We start from the raw sequence: 26139 nt of genomic DNA, 5'->3' as shown, positions 1-26139 counted from the left end.
GCCCCGCTGGGCCCCTGAGTTGCTTTTTTCTTTAATAATTCTGAATTTGGCAAGGCAACCCCATGCTTTGACTTTTCAGTGGGATCCTAAAGTGCCTGACCCCTTGCTGACCATAGAGTGGATTTTTCTGCCACACCAAATGTCTAAAACTATAAGCACACAACATGAGATGCTTGCTTTGCTCATTGTAAAAGCTAGACAGAGACTTACCACACTTGCAGGTGTGGATTTTTGTTTGATCTCTTTGCCTATTACTACTGTCTATTTACAGTGGCTGTTGCAGAAATCTGAAGTTTTTCAAATGGCCCTCACTGACTTTTCTGGACAACTTTCTACACATTCCCTGAATCACAAGTTTGTGGCAACCAGCTTTAATCTCCTAATGCGACCCAAGAGAAGTGAGGTTCCGTTACAAGCTTTAACTGTTTTTACAGATGGATCTGGCTGCACCCACAAGTCGGTACTGCTTTGATGGAAAACAGATCTCAACCAATGGAATTCATATTTCACCACTGTTTCAGGTTCTCCCCAGATTGCTGAATTGGCAGCTGTTGTGCAGGCCTTCCAGTGATTTGTCACCCTTTTAAACTTAATAACAGATTCTGCTTATGTTGCAGGACTTGTGGAGAGAGCTGAAGCTGCCATACTAAAGGATGTTCCCAACAAGGAATTGTTTCAGTGGTTACAACTTGTTTTCCTTTTAGATACTAGGCAGCACCCCTATTTTGTCATGCATGTCAGGTCTCACACTACTTTACTTGGTTTTATTGCAGAAGGAAATCGGCAAGCAGATTTACTTACCCTACCTGTTCAACTGCCGGACCACTTTTCCCAGGAAAAACTCAGTCACTCATTTTTTCACCAGAATGCTGCTGTGCTCACCTGTGCCTTTGACTTGACCACATGCCAAGCTGTTAGTATTGCAGCTGTGTGCCCAGACTGTCAAAGACACTCCTTCCCCTCCGTTGCAGGAGGTGTTAACCCTAGAGGACTTAAAAGCTGTCAAATCTGGCAAACATGTTACTCATTTTCCTGAATTTGACAGACTTAAGTACATTCATTCCTCTATTGATACCTTTTTAGGTCCTTTATTTGCATCCTATCATACAGGAGAATCAGCAAAAGAAGTTTGCCATCACTTTACGAGTGCCTTTGTAGTACTGGGTATCCTCTCACAAGTCAAAACTGATAATGGCCCAGCATATATTTCTCAGAGAGTTGCAAATTTCCTTGCCCTCTGGGAAGTAACACACAAAACAGGGATTCCTCATTACTCAACAGGCCAAGCTATAATCCAAAGGGCCCATGCTTCACTGAAGCGTCTTTTGTTACAACAGAAAGGGGCAATGAGGAATGCTACTCCGGCAAAGTGATTACAAAAGGTGTATGTTTTTGACTTTTTAAATTGTTCCCTCATGGATCTTAACCCTCCAATTGTAAGGCATTTTGGCAAAAACCCTCAGTTAGAAGTTAAGCAGAAAGCCCCTGTCCTTATTAAGGACCCAGAAACAGGTAAAAATATAGGACCTTATCCCCTTGTCACATGGGAAAGAGGTTTTGCTTGTGTCTCCACAGAAAATGGCCTGAGGTGGATCCCAGCCAAGAATGTGAGACCTTTCAGAGAATCCTTGCATACCTCCCTGAGGATCCTGATCACCCTGGCACTTCCTCCCTGGTTTTGCCCACTTCACCTTCAGCTCTGCCTTCTCAGACTGCAGAGTCCGGATCCCCCAAGAACCCGCGGCCACCCAAACCAGCTTCTACCTGACCCGAGGGGACTCATCGACCTCTCATCACTTTGAGAGCTGTACAGTCGACTCATTCCAGAGATAGTAAAAGCTCTAATTGCAGAACAAATCTCCCTCCGAGAAAAATGGCAGAGATGGAGTTAAAGGAGGCTTGGACTTAGATGTGAAAATAACCCTATCCCTTGTTTTATTTGCAGAGACTATTCCCACCAAGTGTGGACTTTGTGTTTCTGTTATAAGTGCCAAAGAAAGTGGTATTGCAAATCAGAACACTGGCTTCGGGATTGCCCACAGTGTGATCCTTTGCACTATTCTTTTGGTGATTGTGTCATTTTAAAATTTGTTTGTGGGAAGGAGCATGGCTGGCTTCCACATCAGTATTTTTGGGAGCCGGATGTGCCTTCTCAGGCTGTTTATTCTGGTAGGACTCCTTCTCGATGAAGGAGAGGTAGTTGCAATGCCACCTCTTCCAGAATGCAACGTGTGGCTTACACTAGCTCAAGCTTTAAATGAATCTACGTTGTGCCTATCCATGACCTCCCTCAGTGATCCTTTCCAGACTCGCCTAGTAGCCATGCCTTTAGAGAAAAGTGAATGGGATGCCTTATATAACATGACAATGCCCAGGGATTGTATCGCCCCAGGTTGAATTGAGTCAGTGTGGTGGTGCAATAAGTACTGTAAAAAGAATAATAGGACAGCAAGATGGTATTTTACTAATGAGAGAGAGTTAGGAGTAAATAAAGTTTCTGATTTTTTTACTCTTTCCCTACAGCCTCAAGAATTGGACATTTTTGGATCCACGCAGTCCTTTGTGTGTTTCTTTTAAAATCATACTAGTGGACCCTTTGCTGAGAAAAGATTTGGCCTTGATGTTTCGGGCACGGGAATTTATGCTAATGCTTCTGCCTGGTGTAATCATACCCTGCCTCAGCCAATTTTACCTGCAGTGGCTTCTATTGGGCTAATAGACAATAAATTCTTGATATGTGGGAACAGAGCCTGGAAACTAATATCAGGAAGGGCTGTAGGAGGCCCTTGCACTTTTGGGCAACTAATCATGTTTCACTCCTTACAGGAAAACTTACCATCTTTACACAGATTGGTGCGAGCAAAGTGTAGCACACACACATAGCCTAAATTGGGATGATAACATCGAATCCTGGAACATTGAAGCCTGAGTATTTGCCTCAATTATTCCATCTATAGGCATGACACACACATTAAAAGCTTTAAATAACCTTGGCTGCTGGCTTGCAAAGCAAACTAATGCTACTAGTTCTGCTTTAACAGGCTTATTAACAGTTGTTGATAGTGTGAGACATGATACGCTGCAAAGTAGATGTGCGATAGATTTTTTGCTTTTGGCGCATGGACACGGTTACAAGGATTTTGTAGGCTTATGCTGCATGAATCTTTCTGACAACTCTTTGTCTATTCATGCTAACATACAGGTCCTTCGAGACAGTATAACCAAATTAAGAGTAGTAGATGATAGTGACTGGCTTGGGCATACACTTGGGGGATGGGGGCTTACTGGCTGGCTTAAACACTTAGCTAAAACAGGAATTTATATTTTAGCCATATTATTGCTTATGATGATTTGTTTGCCATGTGTTTTGCAATGTGTTCAGAGACTGATTGATAAATCCACAAAGAAAATTTTACTGGTGGAAAAGAAAGGGGGACATGTAGAAATACAACTAGAAAGCTGAGCTGGGAGCACTCTTCAGCTCATGGCAGAAGTGGATATGTTAGTATTAGTAGGCCATAAGCCTTGGCAATAGAAAGCAGAACTCTGAAGAAGGAATGCAAAAGTTAACGGTGTGCTTGGTACAATGTGCTTGGTAAGCAGAAATTATTTAAGATTGCACATACCTGTGCTAGTATATACAAGGCTTTGAATTAAGCAATGTTACTTAGTTACATAAATGTTATAGTTGTGCTATTTTTAGTTACAGCTGAAAAGGTATATAAACTCAGCTGTGTGTATCAATAAACAGCTTCATGTCTGCAAACCATGGAGACCCTGTCTCTTTATCAATCGTCGTTAGTATACTGCAGGTCAGGTAGACAACATCCACAGCCTTTCCCTTGTCTACTAAGAGGGTAACCTTGTCATAGAAGGAGATAAGGTCAGTGAAACAGGACCTGCCTTTCATAAATCCAAGCTGACTGGATGTGATCAAATGGTTGTCTTGTATGTGCTGCATGATGGCATTCAAGATAATCTGTTCCACAGCATTCCCAAGGATCAAGGTCAGGCTGACGGTCCTGTAGTTCCCTGGATCCTCCTTCCAGCCCTTCTTGTAGATGTACATTCTATTTGCAAACTTCCAATCAACTGAGACCTCCCCAGTTAACTGGGACTGACGGCAAATTATTCAAAGTGGCCTAATGAGAACTTTCACCAGCTCCCTCAGTAACCTTGGATGGATCCTGTCCTGCTCCATAGACTAGTATGTGTCTAAGAGGTGTAGCAGGTTGCTGACTATTTCCTCTTTGATTATGGGGGCTCATTCTGCTCCCTGCCTTACAGGTCAGTGGGCTGGGTACCCTGAAGACAACTGGTTTTGCTATTAAAGACTGAGGCAAAGAAGACCTTCATTACCTTAGTCTTTTCCTCATCTTTTGTCATTATGTTTCCCCCCTCATCCAAAAAAGGATGGAAATTCTCCTTAGCCCTCCTTTTGTTGCTAATATATTTTTAGAAGCAGTTTTTATTGTCTTTTACAGCAGTAGTCAAATTAAGTTCTAGTTGAGCTTTGGCCCTTCCAATTTTCTCCCTGCACAACCTCTCAACATCCTTGTAGTCCTCCTGAACTGACTGCCTTTCTTCCAATGGTCATAAACTCTCCTTTTTTCCCTGAATTCCAGCCAAAGCTCTCTGTTCAGCCAGGCTGGTCTTCTTCCCTGTCAGCTTCTCTTTCAGCACACTGGGATGGCCTGAGCCTTTAACATTTTCTTCTTGAAGAATGTTCAGCCTTCCTGGACTCCTTTGTCTTTCAGGACTGCCTCTCAAGGGACTCTTTCAACCAGACCCCTAAACAGGCTGAAGTGTGCCCTCCACAAGTCCAAGGTGGCAGTTCTGCTGACTCCTCTCCTTACTTCTGCTACACCTATTGGGACACACGAGACAGATGATGGACTTTGGACTTGGTTAGCATAAGAGATTTGATAACAGGATGCCTTGGCAAGAACAAACAGAGCTTTGAAGATTGCAAGAAAATTGGATCAGACTGGAACAGGGAAGAAGATTGAATCAACTTCTGCAAGCAAGAGATGTTTAAAATGTGTAAGTTTGTTTATGCGATGATTAACCCAATCATTGTTTTAAAACATTACTAGTCTTCCTAGAATAAGTATATAAGCAGTTGTACTTCACAATAAATTTGGATTCTTTGACCATTTCCCAGAGTCCCCGTCTCTCTTCATTGCCGATAACACCAAGCAGGAACTTGTCACCATTGTCCCCTATCGCTTAAGTCACCACATTCTGCCAAGCAAAGACAGGATAGGAAATATTCCATATCATATGTCCTGTCTGCCTGACAGACCTGCTGCAGGGAAGGTAGGGGGCAATTCCAGTAGTCTCTCTTTCACTCTCCCTGATACTCCTTAACAACCTACTCATCACGTTCTAGAGCTTTGTTGCTAAGCGGCGGAGTTCCTCTACCTGAGTGGACCTCTCCCAGTTGTGCTCACTGCTGCTGTACAGTACTGACATAAGAGTAGGATATGCCCTGCAGCCCCACACTTGGGTAGCAGCATCTTCCCACCAGAGCTCTGTCTCAAAAACTGTCATTCATTGTGGGTGCAGAGTTTAGAGTGTTCATAGCCTTCTGCCAGCTGGATACCATTACTTCCTGGTTATGTTGGCAGAGCTACAGTGCCTTTTTTGCACGCCCTTCCCTGCAAACAGCCCTGTTGTGTCACTAGCACTCCCTAGGGGCTTCTTTCATATGGAGGTGGGGGGATTGACCACCATTCCTCCTGGCCCCACCCAGGTCTTATCAGCAGCTGTAGCACAAGTGTGGGCTCCTGGCAGCTCTTGTGGCTCCCCCAGGTTCAGGAATCCCCCCTATGCTATGGATTGTGCTGGCACCAGAGCTGCTCATCTCAGTGACTAAGTATTTATCTTGAAGATACTAAGCTGATAAGTGAAGTCTTGTTACAAGAAAGAGTTTTATTAGCAGAACCAAATCATGGAAAATTCAAAGAAATTTAGAAAAGAGTACAAATGAAGAAGAGTAGCAATGGTCAGTACAATTTCTATATTTCATGGAATCATGTAGAAAAATTATTAAAAATAGGGCCTGAATCAGAATTTTGATACTATTTTGATACTATTACAGTCTGTCACTAATGGGGGATAATATGATCAGAGAATTGTTATAAACTCTTTTTCCTTAATATTCAGACTGTGAGGCACATTACTAAAGACAGACGTTGTAAAATACTTTCTGTCCTCCTTCAAAAGCCATCATTCAGTTGTGAAATTAATTTTCTTAGGATTACAGGTGTATTGGGCTTACGTGGCAAAGTTTTGGTAATGGACACACATACACATACAGACATGACAACACCTGCAGAAGTAGCCTCTATGAGAGGAAGTCAGGCTACCCTGTGCCAGACACAGCTGGTTCCAGCTGGCTTGGCAATGGTCCCACTGACAGCTAAAGTAGAGAGAGACAATCAGCAAAGTTTATGGTGCCTTTGTGAAAACATATTTAGCAAAGAGCAAAAAAACCACCACTGGACAGGCAGAGAAGGAGGGGAAGAAAAGGATCCATGCTGGAGCAGTTAGGTATTTAATGAAGGAACTGAGGCCCATGGAGAACCCACAGAGAACCCACAGAGAACCCATGCCAGAACAGAGTTTAACTGACAGGACTGTCTTCCCCACAAGAGACCATGCTGAATCAGACTTTCCTGACAGGAACTGTGACCTGTAGATAACCTATGCCAGAGTAGGAAGAAATTAAGTACAAGAGGAAAGGAGTAGCAGAAAGCAACCATTATGTAGGGACTGTAAACTCCCCTCCCTCATTTTCCCTGCACCCTGGGGGTGGTGGTGAGTCTGGAGTGAAGGAATTAATTAAACATGGGAAAGGAGGAAAGAAAGGTGTTGTTATAATGTTTGTCTTCCTGTTTCTTACCACCTGAATCTATTTAAATTTGCAATAAATTAATTTTCCACAAGTCAAGCCTGTTTTGCCTGTGATAGTGCCTGGTAAGTGTAGCAGAGCATCTCCCCCACCACAAGACATTATCTGTTGCTTGTTAGCTGGTGAAATAACTCAGGGCATCCTGCCCCTCACATGATCTTCACATGAGCTTTGGTGAAATAATCAAGACAGCTTGTCTTGTAGTGAGAGATTTCGGCGACATGGCACTAAGGCTTTCAGCTGACAATAAACATCTTGCTGTGGAAGCAAGATGTGGAAAGATAAGCTGGAATTTCTGACTGACAGACACTTCACTTTACAAAGTATAAAAGCTGCACAAAACTTTCACAAAGCAGGAATCTTCTTCACATTCCTTGGAAATGTGTGGGGCTTTCTCCCCAAAGTTGGGACACCTGCTTTTTGGTTACTCTCCCAGGAGTTGAGGGAAGGGAACCTGTGTACACTATTGTCATTTCGGTGATAATTTACATCGACTCCTAATCAATACTATTTCTTTGCTTGCTTTAATATAGGTACCTTAATGTCGTGCACTGTTTTATGTAATCTACTAGTAGTTCTTTTCATTTTATACTGTGTAATATGTAACTTTGTTTAAGGCCTTTTGTCGGTTATCTCCTGCTTATTCAATAAATAACTAATTTTATAATAGACCTGATCTGCCATTCTTAGAACTTGCAGGCCAGAGCTATTTTAGTTGCAGGCCAACTTAATTTAGGCTGCTGCCAAAAATCTGAGGCTAAGGCAGGGCTTGTCTGAAGCTCCCATTCAATTGGTAACAGTAAGCAATCTTCCTGTCTTTATCTTGACCCATGAACATTCTCATTCTATTTTCTCCCCCTGCATCACTGAGGAAGGGGAGTAAGCAGGTGGGTGGGAGTTTGGCTCATAGTCAAGTATAAACCACCACAAGAAGTTAGTTCAAACTGCAATCAGAAATTCACAAGGGATAAGTACAGCGATAGTTAAGGGGCAGATAGAATCTTCACCACAAAGTCCTTGAACCACCAACTATGAGAAACTGGTAAGATGTTATACTTAGACTATTTCCTTATGCACCAAGGGTGGAAAAGATAAGAACCAAGAAACTACTGACTGATCTGACACAAACAGAGTCAACTTTTTATTCGCAAAAATCATCACTACCCATTGACACTGACAGAACATTCAGAAGAATTGCCCTTTTGTAGCTGACCATGGGACCCCCTTCCAAAAGGGTCAATGGTTAACTAACATTTTAGTTAAGAAGAATTTAGAAAACTAATCCACACAGCTCATTTTATCTCTTCCTCAGTTACTGGACTACGTCCTGTTCTGTCCTGGTGGCTCTTCCCTCCCCTATGAACTTTCGAACTGAGTTTAAAATCTCCCCTACGACCTTCAAGTACCAGTAACTTGTTCCACTTTTTCTTTTAATGAGGAATGTAAAAGTCATCATAACTAAATCAATGACAAAGTATGCATTATTAATTAATGGTCTGCGGTAATGGCTCATAGTAGTATCAGCATACATTTTTAAACAGTGATTCATATCTCACTTGTTTAAACATGTCTACAGTGCTACTTACTGTTCATTTCAAAAATATAAGCAATGAATATGAAATAAAAACAACTCTATACTAGTGTGTCATTTGTGGAGAAGTCATTGAGCAGCACACAAAGTCATCTTGGTTTGGTACAAAATAAAACCTTCACCAAACAATTCTTAAACAATTAAACTAGGCTAAATCAATATAAAACTCAGCTGGGTGCTTAAGTTAAATGCCTCAAAATCACGTGACTTAGGATCATGACTTAATATGCCCCATAAAAGCCTTTATGCTAAAAAATATACAACCTATTTAGGTATTTAAATAAGTGTATATCAAAATAACAATAAAGACAAATCTAGCCACCCTCAAGTACAAAAGGCAACCCACCTCTGATAGTCTTCCCATCATACACTCCTTTCTCTGAGCGGTTGAAAAAGAACAAAAGAAATTAAATTTTAACTCTACCTGTCTCTAGACAAATAAATGCTTATCTCTGCCTTGTAAGGAGATAGACAAGACTGAATAATGAAGAGTTGGTGGAAGGAATTAAGAGTAGTTTTACATCAGGTGTTGCATTTGAGAAATAGTTAATACTAATTCAAATGTTAATCATGGAAGATATTTCTGCCAGACAAATTGTTTTGGATTTATGCCTGTTGTATATCAGCATTATAGGACTTCATACTCAAAATATAAGTAATAGCATTTTAATAAATTTCACCTTTCTCTAGCTTATTTTAGAGTTCACCCACCAGAGATGCAGCCAGATACATCTAGCTGTTTGAAATGAAGGTAAATTTTGTCTAAGCTACTACATATATCTTTTCACATTTACTCATAGCAACATTTAGCTACTACTATCTCAAATTCTAGTAGAGTGAATAATAAATATGATGAATGTATAGGATAAGCAAGTAACCTTCACACAAATAGTAGCCATATTACAGTACATTGAATTTTTTTTAAAAGATAAAAAAACCTTTTCAAAAACTAAAGCTGCAATGAATCCTAGAGTACATATGCCCAATTTCTGGCTTGCAATCTCTTGTTTCTGAATTATAAGTTACAGAACTTTATTGACAGAATAATTTCTCTCAGAATAACATTCAAAATGATGTTTAGAACTGTACCAATGGTGCATTCTTTCCCATTGTCCTCCCAAAAGAATTAAAGTCTGATTCTACACACATACACCATTTGAATACTGCTCCTCATTTTTTTCAAAATGACTGGAACAATATAGATACATTTCTAGAATGTTACTGCCAGTTATTGAGAACTCCACTTGAGGAAGTATTAGGAACTTACTTGTGGGAAGTTCTTTTCTTCATCATGCTTGCAGAGACTCCCGCATGACCTACAATATAAATGATGGAATTATTAAACAATAAAATCTGTTTATACACAATGCCAAAAAGATATCTTATAGAAAAGTTCTCCTTTTCAAGTAAAAAAGCTTAAACACATCATGATGGGATTTATCAATGAGTTTCTACAATGGAAGAAGGCTGAGGAGATAGGCAAGGACTACGTACTCATGAAGTTAAGTGAAGAATTAGGGAGTTACTGATGACAACTGTTACAAAAAGCCGAACTTAACACAAAGGAGACTGAAGGTAGCCTTTGTTATAGATAAATGGCTACAACAGTTAAGGGATTAAAATTGCTGTGTATCTGCCCTTGAGTTGATAATATCATCAAATACATATATTCCTGCATTAGTGAGGCCAGAATGGATGGGTGTATACATGGCTCAGCCAAAATCATTATAAAAACTTAGTATAGAGACAAAACCAAGTATAAAAACTAAGTATAGCATATATAGTATAAAAATGGTCCAACTAACAGACAGAACTTGGAGTAGAGCAACAGGCTTGAGTTGGTTTCAACCCACATATTTCTTCTCAACAACTGGGGATGACCAGCATTGTGATGGAGACCAATAATGGCAAACACATTTGTATTGTGATACAACTGTACATTGCAACTGCTATACTCTGCTAAATGTAACTTGTACTTGCACTGTTATTTAAGTAAATTGCTGTATCATTCTGCTAAATCAAAGTTCCATGTAATGTCAAATAAAGAAATTCATGTATTGGGTTTGCATGGCCCGGTTTTTGCAGCAGGGGGAACTACAGGGGTGGCTTCCATGAGAAGCTGCTAGAAGCTTCCCCCATGTCTGACAGAGCCAATGCCATCTGGCTCCAGGATGGATTTGTTGCTGGCTAAGGCTGAGCAAATCAGAAATGGTATTAACGCCTCTGTGATTACACATTTAAGAAGTAAAAAAAAAAAATAAAAATTATTGTGCAGTTGTAATTGCAGCCAGAGAAGAGAGGAGTGAGAATATGTGAGATGAACAGTTCTGCAGACACCCAGGTCAGTGCAGAAGGAGGGGCAGGAGGTGCTCCAGGGGCTGGAGCTGAGATTTCCCTGCAGCCCATAGTGCAGACCATGGTGAAGCAGGCTGTCCTGCTGCAGCCCATGGAGGAGTCCCACACCAGAGTAGGCAAATGCCTGAAAGAAGGCTGTGAATTTGTATGAAACCTGTGATGGAGCAGGGTCCTGGTAGGACTTGTGACCCCATGGGGGACCCATGCTGGAGCAGTCTGTCCCCAGATGACTGCACCCCATGGAAGGGACCCATGATGGAGCAGTTAATAAAGAACTGCAGTCCATGGGAAGCACTACCATTGGAGAAGTTTGTGCAGAATTATCTCCCATGGGCAGGACCACATGCTGGGAGAGGTAAAGGACTCCTCTGCCTGAGCAACGGCAGAAGCAACCTGTGATGAACTGACTGTAACCCCCCTTCCCTGTCTCTCTGCACCTCTGGCAGGGAGGAGGTAGAGCTGAGGAAGGAGGGAGGGATGGGGCAAAGGTGTTTTTAAGATTTATTTTACTTCTCACTATCCTGCTCTGATTTTGTTTGCAATAAATTCAATTAATATCCCTAAGCTGAGTCTGTTTTGCCCATTATGGTAATCAGTGAGTGATCTCTCCTGATCCTTAACCCATGAGCCTTTCACTATATTTTCTTTCTCATGTCCAGTTACAGAAGAGAGTGGCAGAGCAGCTTTGGTGGGTAACTGGCATCCAGCCAAGGTCAACCCACCACACTTCATAAAACTAACATTGGCATTAAAGCATTAAACCCTATACACATGGAATATCTAAAAGGACACAGTCAGAGAGTGTTGGACACATGCATGTTATCAATTAAAAAACTCCTCATATATCTGTAGAAATGTTCAGAATTTAATCCATGGACATTTAAATTCACACCTACAGAGAAATACTTAATTGAGGTTTCTCTACAGATCCAAACAAATTCTTAAACATAATGTGCATGTTCCAAGCATACCTTTGGCATATGTATTCAGAAAATTAATTTTCATAATAGCAATAGTGTCACACAAGAGTTAAGCACTGAAAGTGCAATTAACCTTAACAGTTTCCATAAATATTTTAATATTTGAATTTTCCTATGGAGAAATAAAAGGACATCTATCACGTGACAGAAGTGGCAGAATTAAAATAAAACTACATACATTTTGTTTCCAACACTCAAGCTTGTACTGAATCCATGAAAATATGCATCTCCAGTTTTAACAACAGCTGGAATTTGAAGTTTTCAAAAATTAGGCCCTCCATGCAAATAGCTACAGTAAAGATGCTATTTGCAATAAAGACCAAGGAAATAGAACTTCCCTTGAACATGTTTATAAGAGCTAACAGCTAGCAATTAAAAGATATCTCAAGAAATATGAATATAAGCCCAAAAGATTTTTGAGACTTGACTGCACCAACTGAACAAGCATTTTTCCCCCCATCATTAGTCACCTCCTAATTATATGAGAAAACAAGTTTAAACACATACTTATTTTAAAAAAAAATCTGTTCTCACAAAGTAAAAAACCACAAACACACAGACTTCATGTTTTCCATTACTGATCAATGAGAAAAAGTAAGATTTAACTAAATCAGTTCAAGTAGTTAAAACACTATAAAAAGCATACCCACATATTTAGCAGGATGGTTCAACACAAAACTTGTTTTCTGTCCTCTGCTCAGAGATTTTGAATCTTACTATACAGTGCAACACATTTAGCCTTCCAAAACAAAAGTAGCCTTAAAGATACACAGAAGGAAGATCTATTACAGAAGCTGCAAAAAATGCAAAGGAGAAGCTATGCACTGTACTCAGAATGAGTGTTTGCCATGTTCAGTAACTGTTCACCTTAGGCACCTCTTATTTTTGATAAAACTCAAGTTCTACAGCCAGATGTCTTTTTTTCTCTCAAATTCACTTACGTGCAAAATTTCTTGACTATTCATACACAGTGTCCATGAATGAAATGATGTACCAAACTAACAAATATTTACAACACTGAACTGAGAGTTTGACAGTAGACTACCCCATTTTGCTGTCAAATAAAAATGAGCTTGATGGGTCCTGACAGATTTCAAGAACTTGCTTGTTCATATACCTAGCTCTAGAGAAAAATCAGCTGAGCAAACAGTACTGCTCAGTTTCTTGTGTTGGTAGCTTAAGGTAGTGCCCAGTTTAATAAAAAGTTTCAACACTTAGATGAAGAATGTGAATATAGCCTACTTACAAGAAGAGATAGTAACAAGGTACATGAAGAAATTGAGCACAAGAAAGACATGGATCTGTTAGAGTGAGCCCAGAGGAAGGCCACAAAAACAATGTCCAAATGCCTCTTAAAGATTGACAGGCTTGGGGCATCGACTGCCTCTCTAGGAAGCCTGTTCCAGAGTTTGACCACCTTCTTGGTAAAGAAATGCTTCCTAATGTCAAGTCTAAACCTCCCCTGATGGAGCTTTGAACCATTCCCACATGTACTGTCACTGGATACCAGGGAGAAGAGCTCAGCACTTCCCTTTCCAGTTCCCCTACTCAGGAAGCTGTAGAGAGCAATGAGATCACAGTTTAGCCTTTTTTCTTCCAAGCTAGATAAGACCAAAGTCCTTTGCCATTCCTCAAAGGACATTCCTTCCAGTCCTGTCAACAGCATTGTTGCCCTCTTCTTGGGCAATTAAAGAACCTTCACATCTTTTTTTAATTGGGGTGATGTCCTGTTTTAGGGCAAATTTGGGAGAAAACTTCCAAAAGTGGCCCCCCCAGAAAGCAAACTCACATGGCCTCTCCCCCCAACCGGTTTGGGAAGAATTTACTCAGAGAGAAGTGGAAAAAACCTGTTTATTTATCAGGCAAAGCACTCCCCAACACAAAAAATGAACAATACCAGATGACAAAACTCATTCATTGCTCTAAAGAGATGACAAATTCAGAAAGTCTCTCCTGTGGGTGGTCATTCTGTTATCAGTCCCTCCAGCACTGGGAAAGGCTGCTGCCCAGAGAAGGCCCTAGTAGGCTACAAAGTGCAAGCTCTCAGTGTTTCCCCAGGTCCCAGTCCAGAGCAGGTTCGAACGGTTCCAAAAAAAAAAAAGGGAAAGAAAAACAGTCCAGGGAACTTCTCTGCTTCAGCTAGCTAAACTAACTAAAAAACCTTGGAGCACGGTGTTCTGCCTCATCCATGCCCAGACACCACAGTGGAGGAGTGAGAGGAGTGAGAGCAGGCTGATAACAAAACTCCGTGCTTCTTCTTCTCCCCACCTTCACTCTCAGAGCCAGTCTTGAAGGCACAGAATATAATATCCAGCATAAACAGAACACCCAGTTGGGGATACAAGCATCATAACATCACCCTAGGGCAGGGGCCAAGAAGTGCACACAATACTCAAGATGAGGCTGCATCAATGCTAAATACAGAGGGATAAGCCCCTGATTCCAGGCTGGAGCAGCCTGTCCTGGGAGGACTGCACCCCAAGCAAGAGTGACCCATGCCGCAGCAGTTTTGGAAGGACTGTCTGCCAAAGGGGGGAATTCACATTGCAGCAGTTTTGGGAGAACTACTGCTTGAGAGATTGAAATCACGTTGGAGAAGCTCATGGAGAACTGTCCCCCGTGGGAGGGACCCCACAGCATAGCAGGGGAGCAACTTCTGTCCACGAGCAGTGGAAGATCTTGGGTGACGAACTGACCAAAAACCCCATGCTCTGTCTCCCTGCACTGTTGGTGGGAAGGAGGGAGGGGTTGGGGGAAAAAGGTGTTTTTAAGGGCTTATTTTGCTTCTCATTATCCTCCTCTGACAGTGTTAGTTACAAATTCACTTTGTACTTCTAAGTTGAACCTGTTTTGCCCTTGGAGTGTTTTCTCCTGGTCCTCATCTCAACTCATGAAGCCTTCATTAATTTTTTTTTCCTTTCCTCCGCCCAGCTGTAGCAGGGGAGGGCTTGTGAGTGGCTATCATGAGTGCCTGGTGTTTGGTCAGTGTCAAACCATGACAAGTGGTAAAGCTCATTAGAACAAATTCACAATATAAATGCCTTTCTGTTTTTGTTTTTCCTACAGGAATAGGAATACTAAACTTCTGATGTTTTAGGATTTCTTTCCATCTGTATATTTTACTTTTTTCCTCCAGGTATTAAAGGGAGAAATAAACTCTCACAGCATAAGGTAGACATAAACCTTATCTTACACTAAGGCAACAAATCAACTGTGCAAAAGACTTTTAAAATTCCAAATAGCTTGCACAGTTTCTTTACAAAAATATTTATTAGTAAATACATGATGTTGTAATTATTACTATGTCTTAATGACTTAAAATATTTGACAGCAAATAAAAATATTTTAATACATTAATGTTTAACATATATATTAAAATCATAGAATGATTTGGGTTGGAAGGGACCTTTAAGATCATCTAGTTCCAACCCCCCTGCCATGAGCAGAGACACCTTCAGATCCAACCTGGCCTTGAACACTTCCAGGGGTGAGGCATCCACAACTTCTCTGGGCAACCTGCTCTGGTGTCTCATCACCCTCAAAGTAAAGAATTTCTTTCTAATATCCAGTCTAAACCTACCTCCTTTCAGTTTCAAGTCATTCCCCTTTGTCCTATCACTCCATGCTCTTGTGAAAAGTCCCTCTCCGGCTTGCCTGTAGGCCTCCTTTAGGTACTGGAAGGCTGCTATAAGGTCTCCCCAAAGCCTTCTCTTCTCCATGTTGAACAACTCCAACTCTCTCAGCCTGTTGTCCTAGGAGAGATGTTCCATCCCTCTGATCACCTTTGTGGCCCTCCTCTGGACTCGCTCTAGTTGATCCGTGTCCTTTTTATGTTCAGGGTCCAAGATCTGAAAGTAGTACTCCAGGTAGGGTCTCACCAGAATGGAGTAGAGGGGGATAATCACCTCCCTCAACTTACTGGCTACACTTCTTTCGATGCAGCCTAGGATACAATTGGCTTTCTGGGCTGGAAGCACACACTGATGTCTCATGTCAAGCTCCTTATCCATTAACATCTCCATGTCCTTCTCCTCAGGGCTGCTCTCAATCCATTTTCCATTTTCCATCAAGCAAGTATTTGTGCTTGGGATTGTCCCAACCCAGGTGCAGGACCTTGCACGTGACTTTGTTGAACTTCATGAGGTTCGCAGAGATCCACCTCTCAAACCTGTCAAGATCCCTCTGGATGGCAACCCTTCACTCCATCGTGTTGACCACAGCACACAGCTTGATATTGTTGGCAAACTTGCTGAGGGTGGACTCGATCCCACTGTCCATGTCACTGAAAAAGATGGTAAAAAACAGTGCCGGTCCCAATACTGACCCCTGAAGAACACCACTTGTCATTAATCTCCACTTGGACACTGAGCTGTTGACCACAAGTCTGAGAGTGACCATCCAGCCAATTCCTTATCTACTGACTGCTCCACCCATCAAAACCACGTCTCTCCAGTTTAGAGACCAGGATGTCAAATGCTTTGCACAATTCCAGGTAGGTGATGTCAGCTGCTCTTCCCTCATCCACCACCTCTTTAATCCTGTCATCAAAGGCCACCAAATGCATCAGGTATGATTAGCTGATGATGTTGATAGTCACCTTTAACAGAGAATGCCAAACATAACAAGCAAAGCAGAAACTTTGTTTACACAAATCATCCTGAAATGTCTAGTATCACCTAAATGGCTTCTGACAGAAGCATAATTGGCATTAGTCACTCACTGTCAAGTGTCCAATTCAAAGGAAGACATTTAAAAACTTGCCAACAATTTCAAGGGCAATTGTGGTGGCTTGACCTCGGTTGAATGTCAGGTGCCCACCAAAGCCACTTTCTCACTTCCCTCCTCAGTTGGACAGAGGGGAGAAAATACAATGAAAGGTTCGTAAATTGAGATAAGGACAGGGAGAGATCATTCACCGATTGCCATCACAGGCAAAAAAGACTCAACTTGGGGATATTAATTGCATTTATTACCAATCAAATCAGAGAAAGACAATAGGTAAAACCAAATATTAAAAACATTTTCCCCCCACTCCTCTCTCCTTCCCAGGCTTAACTTTATTCCTGATTCTCTACCTCCTTCCCTCCAGTGGTTCAGGGAGACAGGGATTGGGGGTGAGGGTCAGTTCATCACGTGTCATTTCTGCTGCTTCCCCCTCAGGGAGTGGAGTCCTTCCTGTTCTTCACCGTGGGGTCCTTCCCACAGGAGCCAGTCCTCCACAAACTTCTTCAACATGAGTCCCTCCCACAGGTTGCAGTTCTTCATGAACTGCTCCAGCATGGGTCCCTTCCATGGGGTGCAGTCCTTCAGGAACAGGCTGCTCCAGCACGGGTTTCTCACAGGTTCACAGTCTTCTTTCAGGCAGTGGGTCTCCTCCATGGGCTGCAGGTGGATCTCTGCACCCCCTGGGGCCTCCATGGGCTGCAGGGGGACAGTCTGACATCACTATGGTCTTCACCATAGGATGCAGAGGAATCTCAGCTCTGGCACCTGGAGCACGTCCTCCCCCTCCTTCTGCGCTGACCTTGGTGTCTGCGGAGTTGTTCCTCTCCCATATTCTCCTCTCTTCTCTGGCCACAATTACTTCTGTGCAATAACTTTTTTTCCCTTCTTATATGTATTGCTCCAGATGCATTGCTACCATTGCTGATTGGCTCAACATTAGCCAGTAGTGGGTCTGTCTTGGAGCCACCTGGCATTGGCTCTGCCAGACATAAGGTGAAGCTTCCAGCAGCATCTCACAGAAGCCACTCCTGTAGCTCCCTGCTACCAAAACCTTGCCATGCAAACCCAGTACAGCAATACATTCAGATAAATATTTCAAGTGAAAAATTAGTGTGTCAAGTATTTTGGTGTCAATCTTGGTTTGGTCTCAAGCAATAATGTGACTTCAAAGATGTTAACAGTAATTTGAAAACAATAATGGATAGTTATCAGATTATATATACCATGGATGTCATTGAATGGATTTAAGTTCATATCCTTTACCTTGGCCTGACTATGGAATGACAAGTGCTACTGTTTCAACTTGCACATTCCATGAAATTCCATGTTTTAGACATTATTCAAAATAAACAGTGTTGATATAATTTGCCATGAATATAAAACCAGAAGTTAATACTGAAGATCAGAAAGGAAAAAAACCAAAAAACAAATACACAAAGTGATTAATTTTATGCTTCTTTATAAAAAGCAGCAAACAGTCAAACTTGGATAGATCTGAGGAAGAAGAAAATATATATGGCTCAATCTCTCATGACTAAAAACCTAAATATTTTCAATAATAAAAAGTCAAGAACAAAAGACTTAAGCATTTAATTGCCAGTTGGCCTTTGCTTTTTGAGCCTGGATTAATTCTACCAAATGTATCCTTAAAATATTGTTAAATTCAATAGCAAAACTAGGAGCCATGTTTCTGAATGCTTCTACCTTACAGAGAGAGAAAAAGGGTAAGACAACACAGAAATAAAATAAACATTCTTTGAGGGTGTGGACTGTAGAGAAAGTACACACATTTCAACTGGAGCAGGTAGGAGAAAAGAAAAGGAAGAGGGATGGGAGAAAGCTACTAGTAATGTTTTTAATTGTCATCATATCAGATGGTACTCTCCATTCAGTCTATCAAAATTAGATGGACTCTTCAAAACAAACCACAGCTGCTTATTTCTCAGAATATCCTGTCTTTATGGCAGGCAGCAAAAGCTGGACATTTAAAAATCATATTTCAGTATCTGCTGTGGAAACACCATGCAATCACATGAGAATTAATCTTGATTTTATGTCTTTCATAATTACTTTGAATGACCTGAAAATTTCAGAGATGTGTTTATTTACACCTAATATTGCCTGCCCTAAGTCAACTCCAAGAGTTTGGGAAACCAGACCAGGAGAAGAGTGGTCAAATGAATTCCTGACTCTCCCAAAAGATTTCATTGCATCTTAAAGTAGTAGAATCTGGGAGTGGAATCTCTTAATTCCCAAGGACAGTACTGGTAACAGCTAGGAAGGACTGTAAAGGACAATGCATTACATTTGTACAGCATAAAACAAGTGATCACTAGGCTCAAAAAGTTGAAATATAAATGTAAACACAAGGTGTCATGGTTTAGGAATGGTATTCCCCAATTTAGTGTTCCCACCGAAAACACCCCAGACCATGTGCCACTGGCTCACTTTTCTCCCCCCACCCCACATGGTGGGATGGAGAAGAGAATGGGAGGCACAAAATGGTAAAGATTACAGCTTGAGATAAGAACAATTTACTGTAAACTGCAATGAAATAAGAAAAATTAACAGCAAAGACAATACCAATAACCAGGACACCAGAGTAATCACAATTTACCTCACAGACAATTCAACTGGATTATGTTAATAAAAAAAAAAAATCAGGATTCACCTATATTGAGGAGAAACATGCTCTAATTAGAAGCACAAACACAAGGCCAAGCACTAAGGAGCTGACTGATCTACTGAAACTATATCCTGGGAGTCTGCTCTATATTTTAACAAAATTACTGAGACTGTAGACACACGCTCTACTGTTGTGAAAAGATAAGAAACAAGTTTGGCTTTCCTTTGTTTCTCCATTTTGGGTGTTATCTTTTATTTCTCAAGATGGAAATATTAATTCTGTTTCCCAGTAGAGGTAAACTTCAAAAACCTGGATACTTCTGTCAAATATATTTTTCTCTTCTTTTAAACCTACTTTACAGCAAATAAAGGCCTTTTGTTTTGGTAAGATCTGATTAGTGAGAGATGCTTCTGACCAAGTAGCAAATGAGACCATATGCAATACGGATTTCATTTTACAATAAATGTGAGGTAGAGAGACAGAAAAAACAGAAAAGAGTAAAGGGTGGAGAGAGAGAGAGAGAGAGAGAGAGAGAAATCAAGCAGAAGACAGTCACCACCCCGGAATACAGTGGCATCCCATTGGTCCTTCTTCACTCCAGGCTTCTCAGTGGTGGGGGTCCCAGAATCGTTCTTCTGAGGGTACCACCTTTATACAGTCCAAGTTCTAAGTATCACAGAGTGGTCACAGATGCTGTTCCCATAACTTGGGGTGATATGTGTATGAGCAGTTGCTCTCTTTTCCACAGTGGAAATGATTGTCTGGATGCATTAACCAGGATGTGCTAACCAGATCTTGCCTCACCAGGCCTGGAATTAGTGCCTTCCTGTTGCAAATTCCTCCCTTTTGTGCTTAAGTCAAGTTCCTGCTGTGGTGGCTTATCTTATGGCAAGTTCCTTCTGTGACCTTGTGTTGTGGTTTAGGAATGGTATTTCCCAATTCAGTGCCCCCACCAACTCTCCAAACCACACACTGTTCTCTCTTGCTCCCCTGTTTTCACCTCCTCCTCCCCACTGTGGATGGCTGGAGAGGAGAGCTAGAGGCACAAAAAGCAAAGATCACCGGTTGAGATAAGAACAATTTATTGGAAACAGCAATAAGATAGGAAAATAAACAGTAACAGCAACAATATTAATAACGGAATGTACAAGAAAAGAAATTATTCACATGGAAAAACTCCACGATAACAGACAATACCGGAAGGTTCCCTCTGCAATATTTTCTCTTCTGGAAGGAGCCCCTTCTCCCCATAAAAGAGCCCTTTCTCCTGCTCCCAGCAATGACATGAGGTGATATAGAATAACCTCCATACTCCAGTCATGCCCCCTCCTGGCTACTGAAAAAAATTAATTCTGTCCTGGCTGGAACCTGGACACCTTGATGGTGTTTGAGACAGGCAACTGTGCTCTTTGCACCTTTGTAGGCAGACAGGCAGGACAGAGGAAAACTAGCTTTTTCAAAGAAGCCACCACTTCTAACTCATAACAACTGATTTGGTTTTCTAATTCCAGCTTCTTGTCACTTAACCTAGTTGTGCTTTTGATAGCTTTTTTCTCCCAGTTATTTTTTTAAAAAAATATTTTAATAAAATACAGCAAACTCACTATAATTTTAATTTATATCATATTGCAAGGTCTTTCAGCAAGAAAAGAGCAAGAGAGTCCCTGCCTCCCGCTGCCTTACAGGAATCAGCATTTCAGCAGCATTGGAGCCACTCTACATGAGTTTCAAGCTACTGAGCGGGGGTTGAGTCTGCAACTGTCAAGAAGTTTCTTCCAGTGTTTCGGCAGCATTGAAGCCTTTTGGACAAAAATAGGTTTTTCCAGGTTTTCTTTTTCCCTGCTCCTTTTGTTGTTTGGGGGTGGGGGGGAGTTCTGGAACTGCAGAGGCTTGGTTGCTGTTCTGTTTTCCTTTGTTCTCTCTCATGGCTGCACAGTCTGGAGAAGAGGGCTTCTCTGCCATCTTGTCTTTGTCCTCTGGGCCACATGGGCTGTCCAGGTGGTAGCCATATTGTTTTCTTTTTTCTTGGGGAGAGGGCCATGTAACTCAGCACCTTTGTATCTAGTGGTTATTGCTGTTTTCTTGTTTATTGCTGGGGTTTTTTTTAGTAAACTGTTATTTTTTCACTTATCTCTTCATATTTGTCTCTTCTTATTGTTGAAAGGGGAGTGGTTAAAACTAAGGGGAGATAACATTTCAAAGTCTGCACCCCATAAAATTGCCTTAAACTAAGGTTGGTTTTGAAGTCTCCTAATAATGACTACCTGGTACACTTTCCTAATCTACACCTAAAATTAGGAAACATCCAGCAAATAATTCCATCACCACCTATGTTTGTCTTTCTCTTGCAACATGAGAAAGAGAGAAGGTCTTGATACTGTATAAGCACTGTTCAGCAGTAACATCAGTGTTATCAACACTTTTCAGCACAAATCCAAAACATAGCACCAGGCCAGTTACTGCAAAGACATTTAACTCAATCCTAGCCAAAACCAGTACAACTTCATAAATGTAATTCTGTACAGCTTAAATTTATGTATATCCTTTCAATCCCACAATTCCAATAATTCTTATCTTAAAAAAACCCAACAACCATCAACCGTCCCAATCAAAACCAAACAGTAACAGTTTCATAAAACCATGAGTACATAAGAAAAATCTGTAAGGACACTTTTTTACTCACTAAAAAACAACAATACTCAAATTCAGTAACACCTCACCTGCATCAGCTCTGGACCGCTGACCTGGTGATTTTCCAAATGGGGTCTTCATTCATCTGTGTTTAAGTGAGCAGCAGAGCTGCTAGACTAGGGTCAAAATCCAGTTCCTCCCAACTCCCCAGATATCTTCTTATTCTCGTAATACAACAGCTACTTATTAAAATACCATCCAATCATCAATTCGTTCTTCCTCAAATATAGGAGAAGCACTTTCAGTTATATCACTCTGAAAAACAAATCAGAAAAGACAGTCTGATTTGAGATTTGGTTAAAATAAACAATGAAGTGAAACAGAATATTTTTTCTTTCATGTTTGATGAGAAGTCTCTTCATATTCTGTTATACTGGATGCATTCCATATTATGAACTAATTTTCAGAACTCCCATACTACATTTGAAAATTATAATCAAAAAACACCCAGTAGAGAGAGCATGAAAGCATAGGATTCTCACCCTCCCCAAGTTACAAAGCAGCTATTTCTGTTTTAAAAAATTTATGGTATTTCAGGGACAAAACTCCATATTTCTTCTGAAAGTTTCTATAATAGTTTTCAACTTAGTCTTTGTTATAAATGATCAAATCGATAGCCAAATTATGAAAAACTTTACAACGATTTATTAGGTCAATTACAAAAAAATAGAATTTCGAGCAACCACCACAATCAAGACAGCGTCAGTCCCAGGTACGGGCGCTGGGTGAAACCATAGGTTTGTCCAACAGCTTCCCCTCAAAGGTTCACACCGAGTGTTTCCAGCGTCTGGTTTATATACAGTTTATTCTGCCTGAGGCAAAGATGACCACATCTTTCTATTAACTTCTTTGAACGTAAATCCATTTCCATACATATGTTGAAATAGACAAAGACAGGGTCCCGGTCTGCAGACAGAAGTCTAGGTACACAGGGGAGGTTTGCTTTCACATGTAATATGTTGGTATCAGTCCCTGACTACCCAGATGCAATCAGGACATGTCTGAATCTAGTGAAATTCTTGGGACACAGCAATTAATCACAGGCCAGGAAGGCCCCGATGTTATCTTCCAGGTGCAGGAGACAACAAAGTGATCGTTATGGTCCAGGAAGGTCCCATTCAGACGTTAAACAGGCCTGATGCTATCTTGAGCTGCCAGGAATTAGTTACAATCTGAATAGAACTCCATTCCTGGCTGGGGAGGTTAAAACATTATTTCTACAATATTTTATACCCACATATATCTGTTTATACAGCATGAATTAACTACATTACATATCAAATTAACTACATTACATATCACAGACTGTACCACCTTTATGCTTACACAGATGGTTACTGTGAGAGATGCAAGGCATGGAAGTTAAACATTCTTGTCTGCATTACAGCACCCATCTGTCAATAGACTTGAGCAAAAAAAAAAAAGCCAAGTGGGATTTTTCCACCTTCTGTGGAAAAAGACCCCACAAACAATGCATGGCATGGTGCAGCTGTTTGCATAGCAGACCACGAGGAAGGGTGTGCAGGGAGAGCACTGAGGCTCTGCAGATGGAGTAGTTAGCTGAGTTGATGGCCATCACCCTTGTCAAGGGAGCACAGATATGGTTTCGACTTAGACAGAATGTTTCCTCTGTGCACACCAGAAAGGATGTGGCAACCCAAATGGAGTGTTCACAAAAACACACAGCCATCTAGGTCTTAGGCTGCAAGGAGTGCCAGAGACGGCCACTGCTCCTAGAGGGTATCCTAGGGTGATGTTATGATGCTTGTATCCCCAACTGGGTGTTCTGTTTATGCTGGATATTATATTCTGTGCCTGACTGTCTCTGAGAGTGAAGGCGGGGAGAAGAAGCACGGAGTTTTGTTATCAGCCTGCTCTCACTCCTCCACTGTGGTGTCTGGGCATGGATGAGGCAGAACACGGCGCTCCATGGTTTTTTAGTTAGTTTAGCTAGCTGAAGCAGAGAAGTTCCCTGGACTGTTTTTCTTTGCTTTTTTTTTTTTTTTTTGGAACCGTTCAAACCTGCTCTGGACTGGGACCCGGGGAAACACTGAGAGCTTGCACTTTTTAGCCTACCGGCACCTACTCTGGGCAGCAGCCTTTCCCAGTGCTGGAGGGACTGATAACAGAACGACCACCCACAGGAGAGACTTTCTGAATTTGTCATCTCTTTGGAGCAATGAATGAGTTTTGTCATCTGGTATTGTTCATTTTTTGTGTTGGGGAGTGCTTTGCCTGATAAATAAACAGGTTTTTTCCACTTCTCTCTGAGTAAATTCTTCCCAAACCGGCTGGGGGGAGGGGCCGCATGGGTTTGCTTTCTGGGGGGGCCACTTTTGGAAGTTTTCTACCAAATTTGCCCTAAACCAGAACACAGGGCAACAGAGAAAACAGCTGTGTGAGGTGCAATCAGGTCAACAATCTGCTCAGCCCAGTGGCAGAGCTGAGAGAAGTAGAAAGGCTAAGAAGTATCAGGGACTCTGAGGAGATTGACCAGTGGAGTGGGACTCTACCATGCCTTAGACAAATGACCCATCATCTACTTCACAAGAAGCAATAGATATCCTACCCTCTCCCCACCAGGAAGAAGGAGGGGACTGTAGAGATGGAGAGGTGTAGAAATGGGTTTCTACTCAGGATGGCAGGCAAATCCCCTCCTGAGCTACTTCACCTTCCCAGATGCCCTTATACAATAGTTATGAACCCTGGAATCTGAGGACCGGGGAAATGAGAATGTGGATGAAAGTCCATCCAGGCTGGAGGGGTTGCCTAGGGCAGGGCAGCCTATCCACTGCATCATGACCTCCTCAGTTAAAAAAAAAAAGAAGGGTTGTAGTAGTAAAGTAGTAGTCATTGGCGACTCTTTTGAAAGGAACAAAGGGCCCAATATGCTGACTGGACCCAACCCATAGGGAAGTATGCTGCCTTCCTGGGGCCTGGGTAAGGGACATTACCAAGATACTTCCCAGCCTGGTAGGTCCCACTATTACCTGTTACTGCTTTTTCAGGTGGGCAGTAACAAAGTACCAGCAAGAAGGCTGCAGACAACCAAGAGGGACCTCAGGACCTTGGGACAACTGGTCGAAGGATCTGGAGCACAAGTTGTGTTCTCTTCTGTCCTGCCAGCTCCCTGCAGGGAATGATGGGGCAACAAACAGGAAAATCATGCAGATGAACACCTTCCTTTGAGACTGGTGTTACCATTAGAATTTTGGGGGTTTTGATCATGGGTCAGTTTACATGACACTGAGCCTGCTGGCAACAGACGGGGTCCATCCATCTCAAAGGGGGAAAAAAAAGATTTTAGCTCAGGAGTTAGCAGGGCTCAGTGAGACAGCTTTAAACTACACTTGAAGGGGATGTGGACAAAACCAGGCTCAACAGAGATAAGCCTGGGGGTACCATGCAAATGTTTGAGGGACAGTGTGCTACCAAGGTCTTTCAGTCTGCCATATCAGTGGAGGTAGGGGATGGAGATCCATGCAAAAGTAAGGATGCAAGGGTTAATGATGTGTTAAAAATCCCAGAAGTATCTGAGAATGGTCACATGAATAAGAGCTTCTCCCCACAAAAAGGCAGTAGGGTTATTAGCCCAACTAAAGTGCATTTACACCAATGCACACAGCATGGGCAACAAACAGGGGGAACTGGAAACTATTGCACATCAGGAAAACTATGACAGTTGCCACCACAGAAACATGGTGGGATGATTTGCACGACTGGACTGATGCAAAAGATGGCTATAAACTCTTCAGAAGGGATAAGCAAGGAAGGAGAGGCAGTGGGCTAGCCCTGTATGTTAGGGAGTGTTTTGATTCTTTGGAGCTTGATAATGTGTTATGACCTTGTTCTTGTTAATAAATCCCTTGGGGCAGATTAGAGGGACACTGAATGACTGGGGTATATATATGAGTTTTCCACCTGAGACTTATCGAGAGGGAGGACATTGACATGATAAAAAGCATTAACCCACTACACAGGATCTGCTTCTTATGGGCCTTTTCCCTTATCTGGCTTAAAACCCAGCTTGTTAACAACATTAGTCACTGGTTACCCAGTATACAATTGCAGGGCTCAACAAGTTTATCTAAACAAAGGTCAGTTTGTAGTGGTCATCCTCTGGTGGTAAATGTGCACCCCCTCTGCACCTGGGCTGTTTTTTGCAGAGCAGAGGCTTTGCCATCACATACCCAAAAACTCTCCTCCTCGCTTTCGGTTGGGGGGGGTACAAACCTGCTCTCAGCAAAGCACTCTG

At 41.7% G+C, this 26139-nt stretch overlaps 1 protein-coding gene across 3 annotated transcripts in view; it reads right to left on the bottom strand.

Annotated features, from left to right (window-relative positions):
* Positions 1-26139, bottom strand: part of LOC132086114 (spindlin-Z-like) — a 100790-nt gene that overhangs the window by 17421 nt on the left and 57230 nt on the right. The window contains exons 2-4 of one of the 3 annotated variants that reach the window (XM_059491568.1): positions 21914-22139; positions 15423-16124; positions 9775-9823 (exon numbers count right to left, since the gene is read on the bottom strand). In XM_059491568.1, coding sequence (XP_059347551.1) covers positions 9775-9823; positions 15423-15561 — 188 coding nt within the window. In that variant the 5' untranslated portion in view covers positions 15562-16124; positions 21914-22139. The remainder of the gene's footprint in view (positions 1-9774; positions 9824-15422; positions 16125-21913; positions 22140-26139) is intronic. The other 2 variants (XM_059491569.1, XM_059491570.1) reach the window with 2 other exon arrangements.

The sequence above is a fragment of the Ammospiza nelsoni genome, chromosome W (assembly GCF_027579445.1).
Source record: "Ammospiza nelsoni isolate bAmmNel1 chromosome W, bAmmNel1.pri, whole genome shotgun sequence".
NCBI classification, from domain to species: Eukaryota; Metazoa; Chordata; class Aves; order Passeriformes; family Passerellidae; genus Ammospiza; species Ammospiza nelsoni.
Note: the sequence above shows the minus strand (reverse complement) of the source record. Positions and strands in the feature narration are given on the sequence as shown.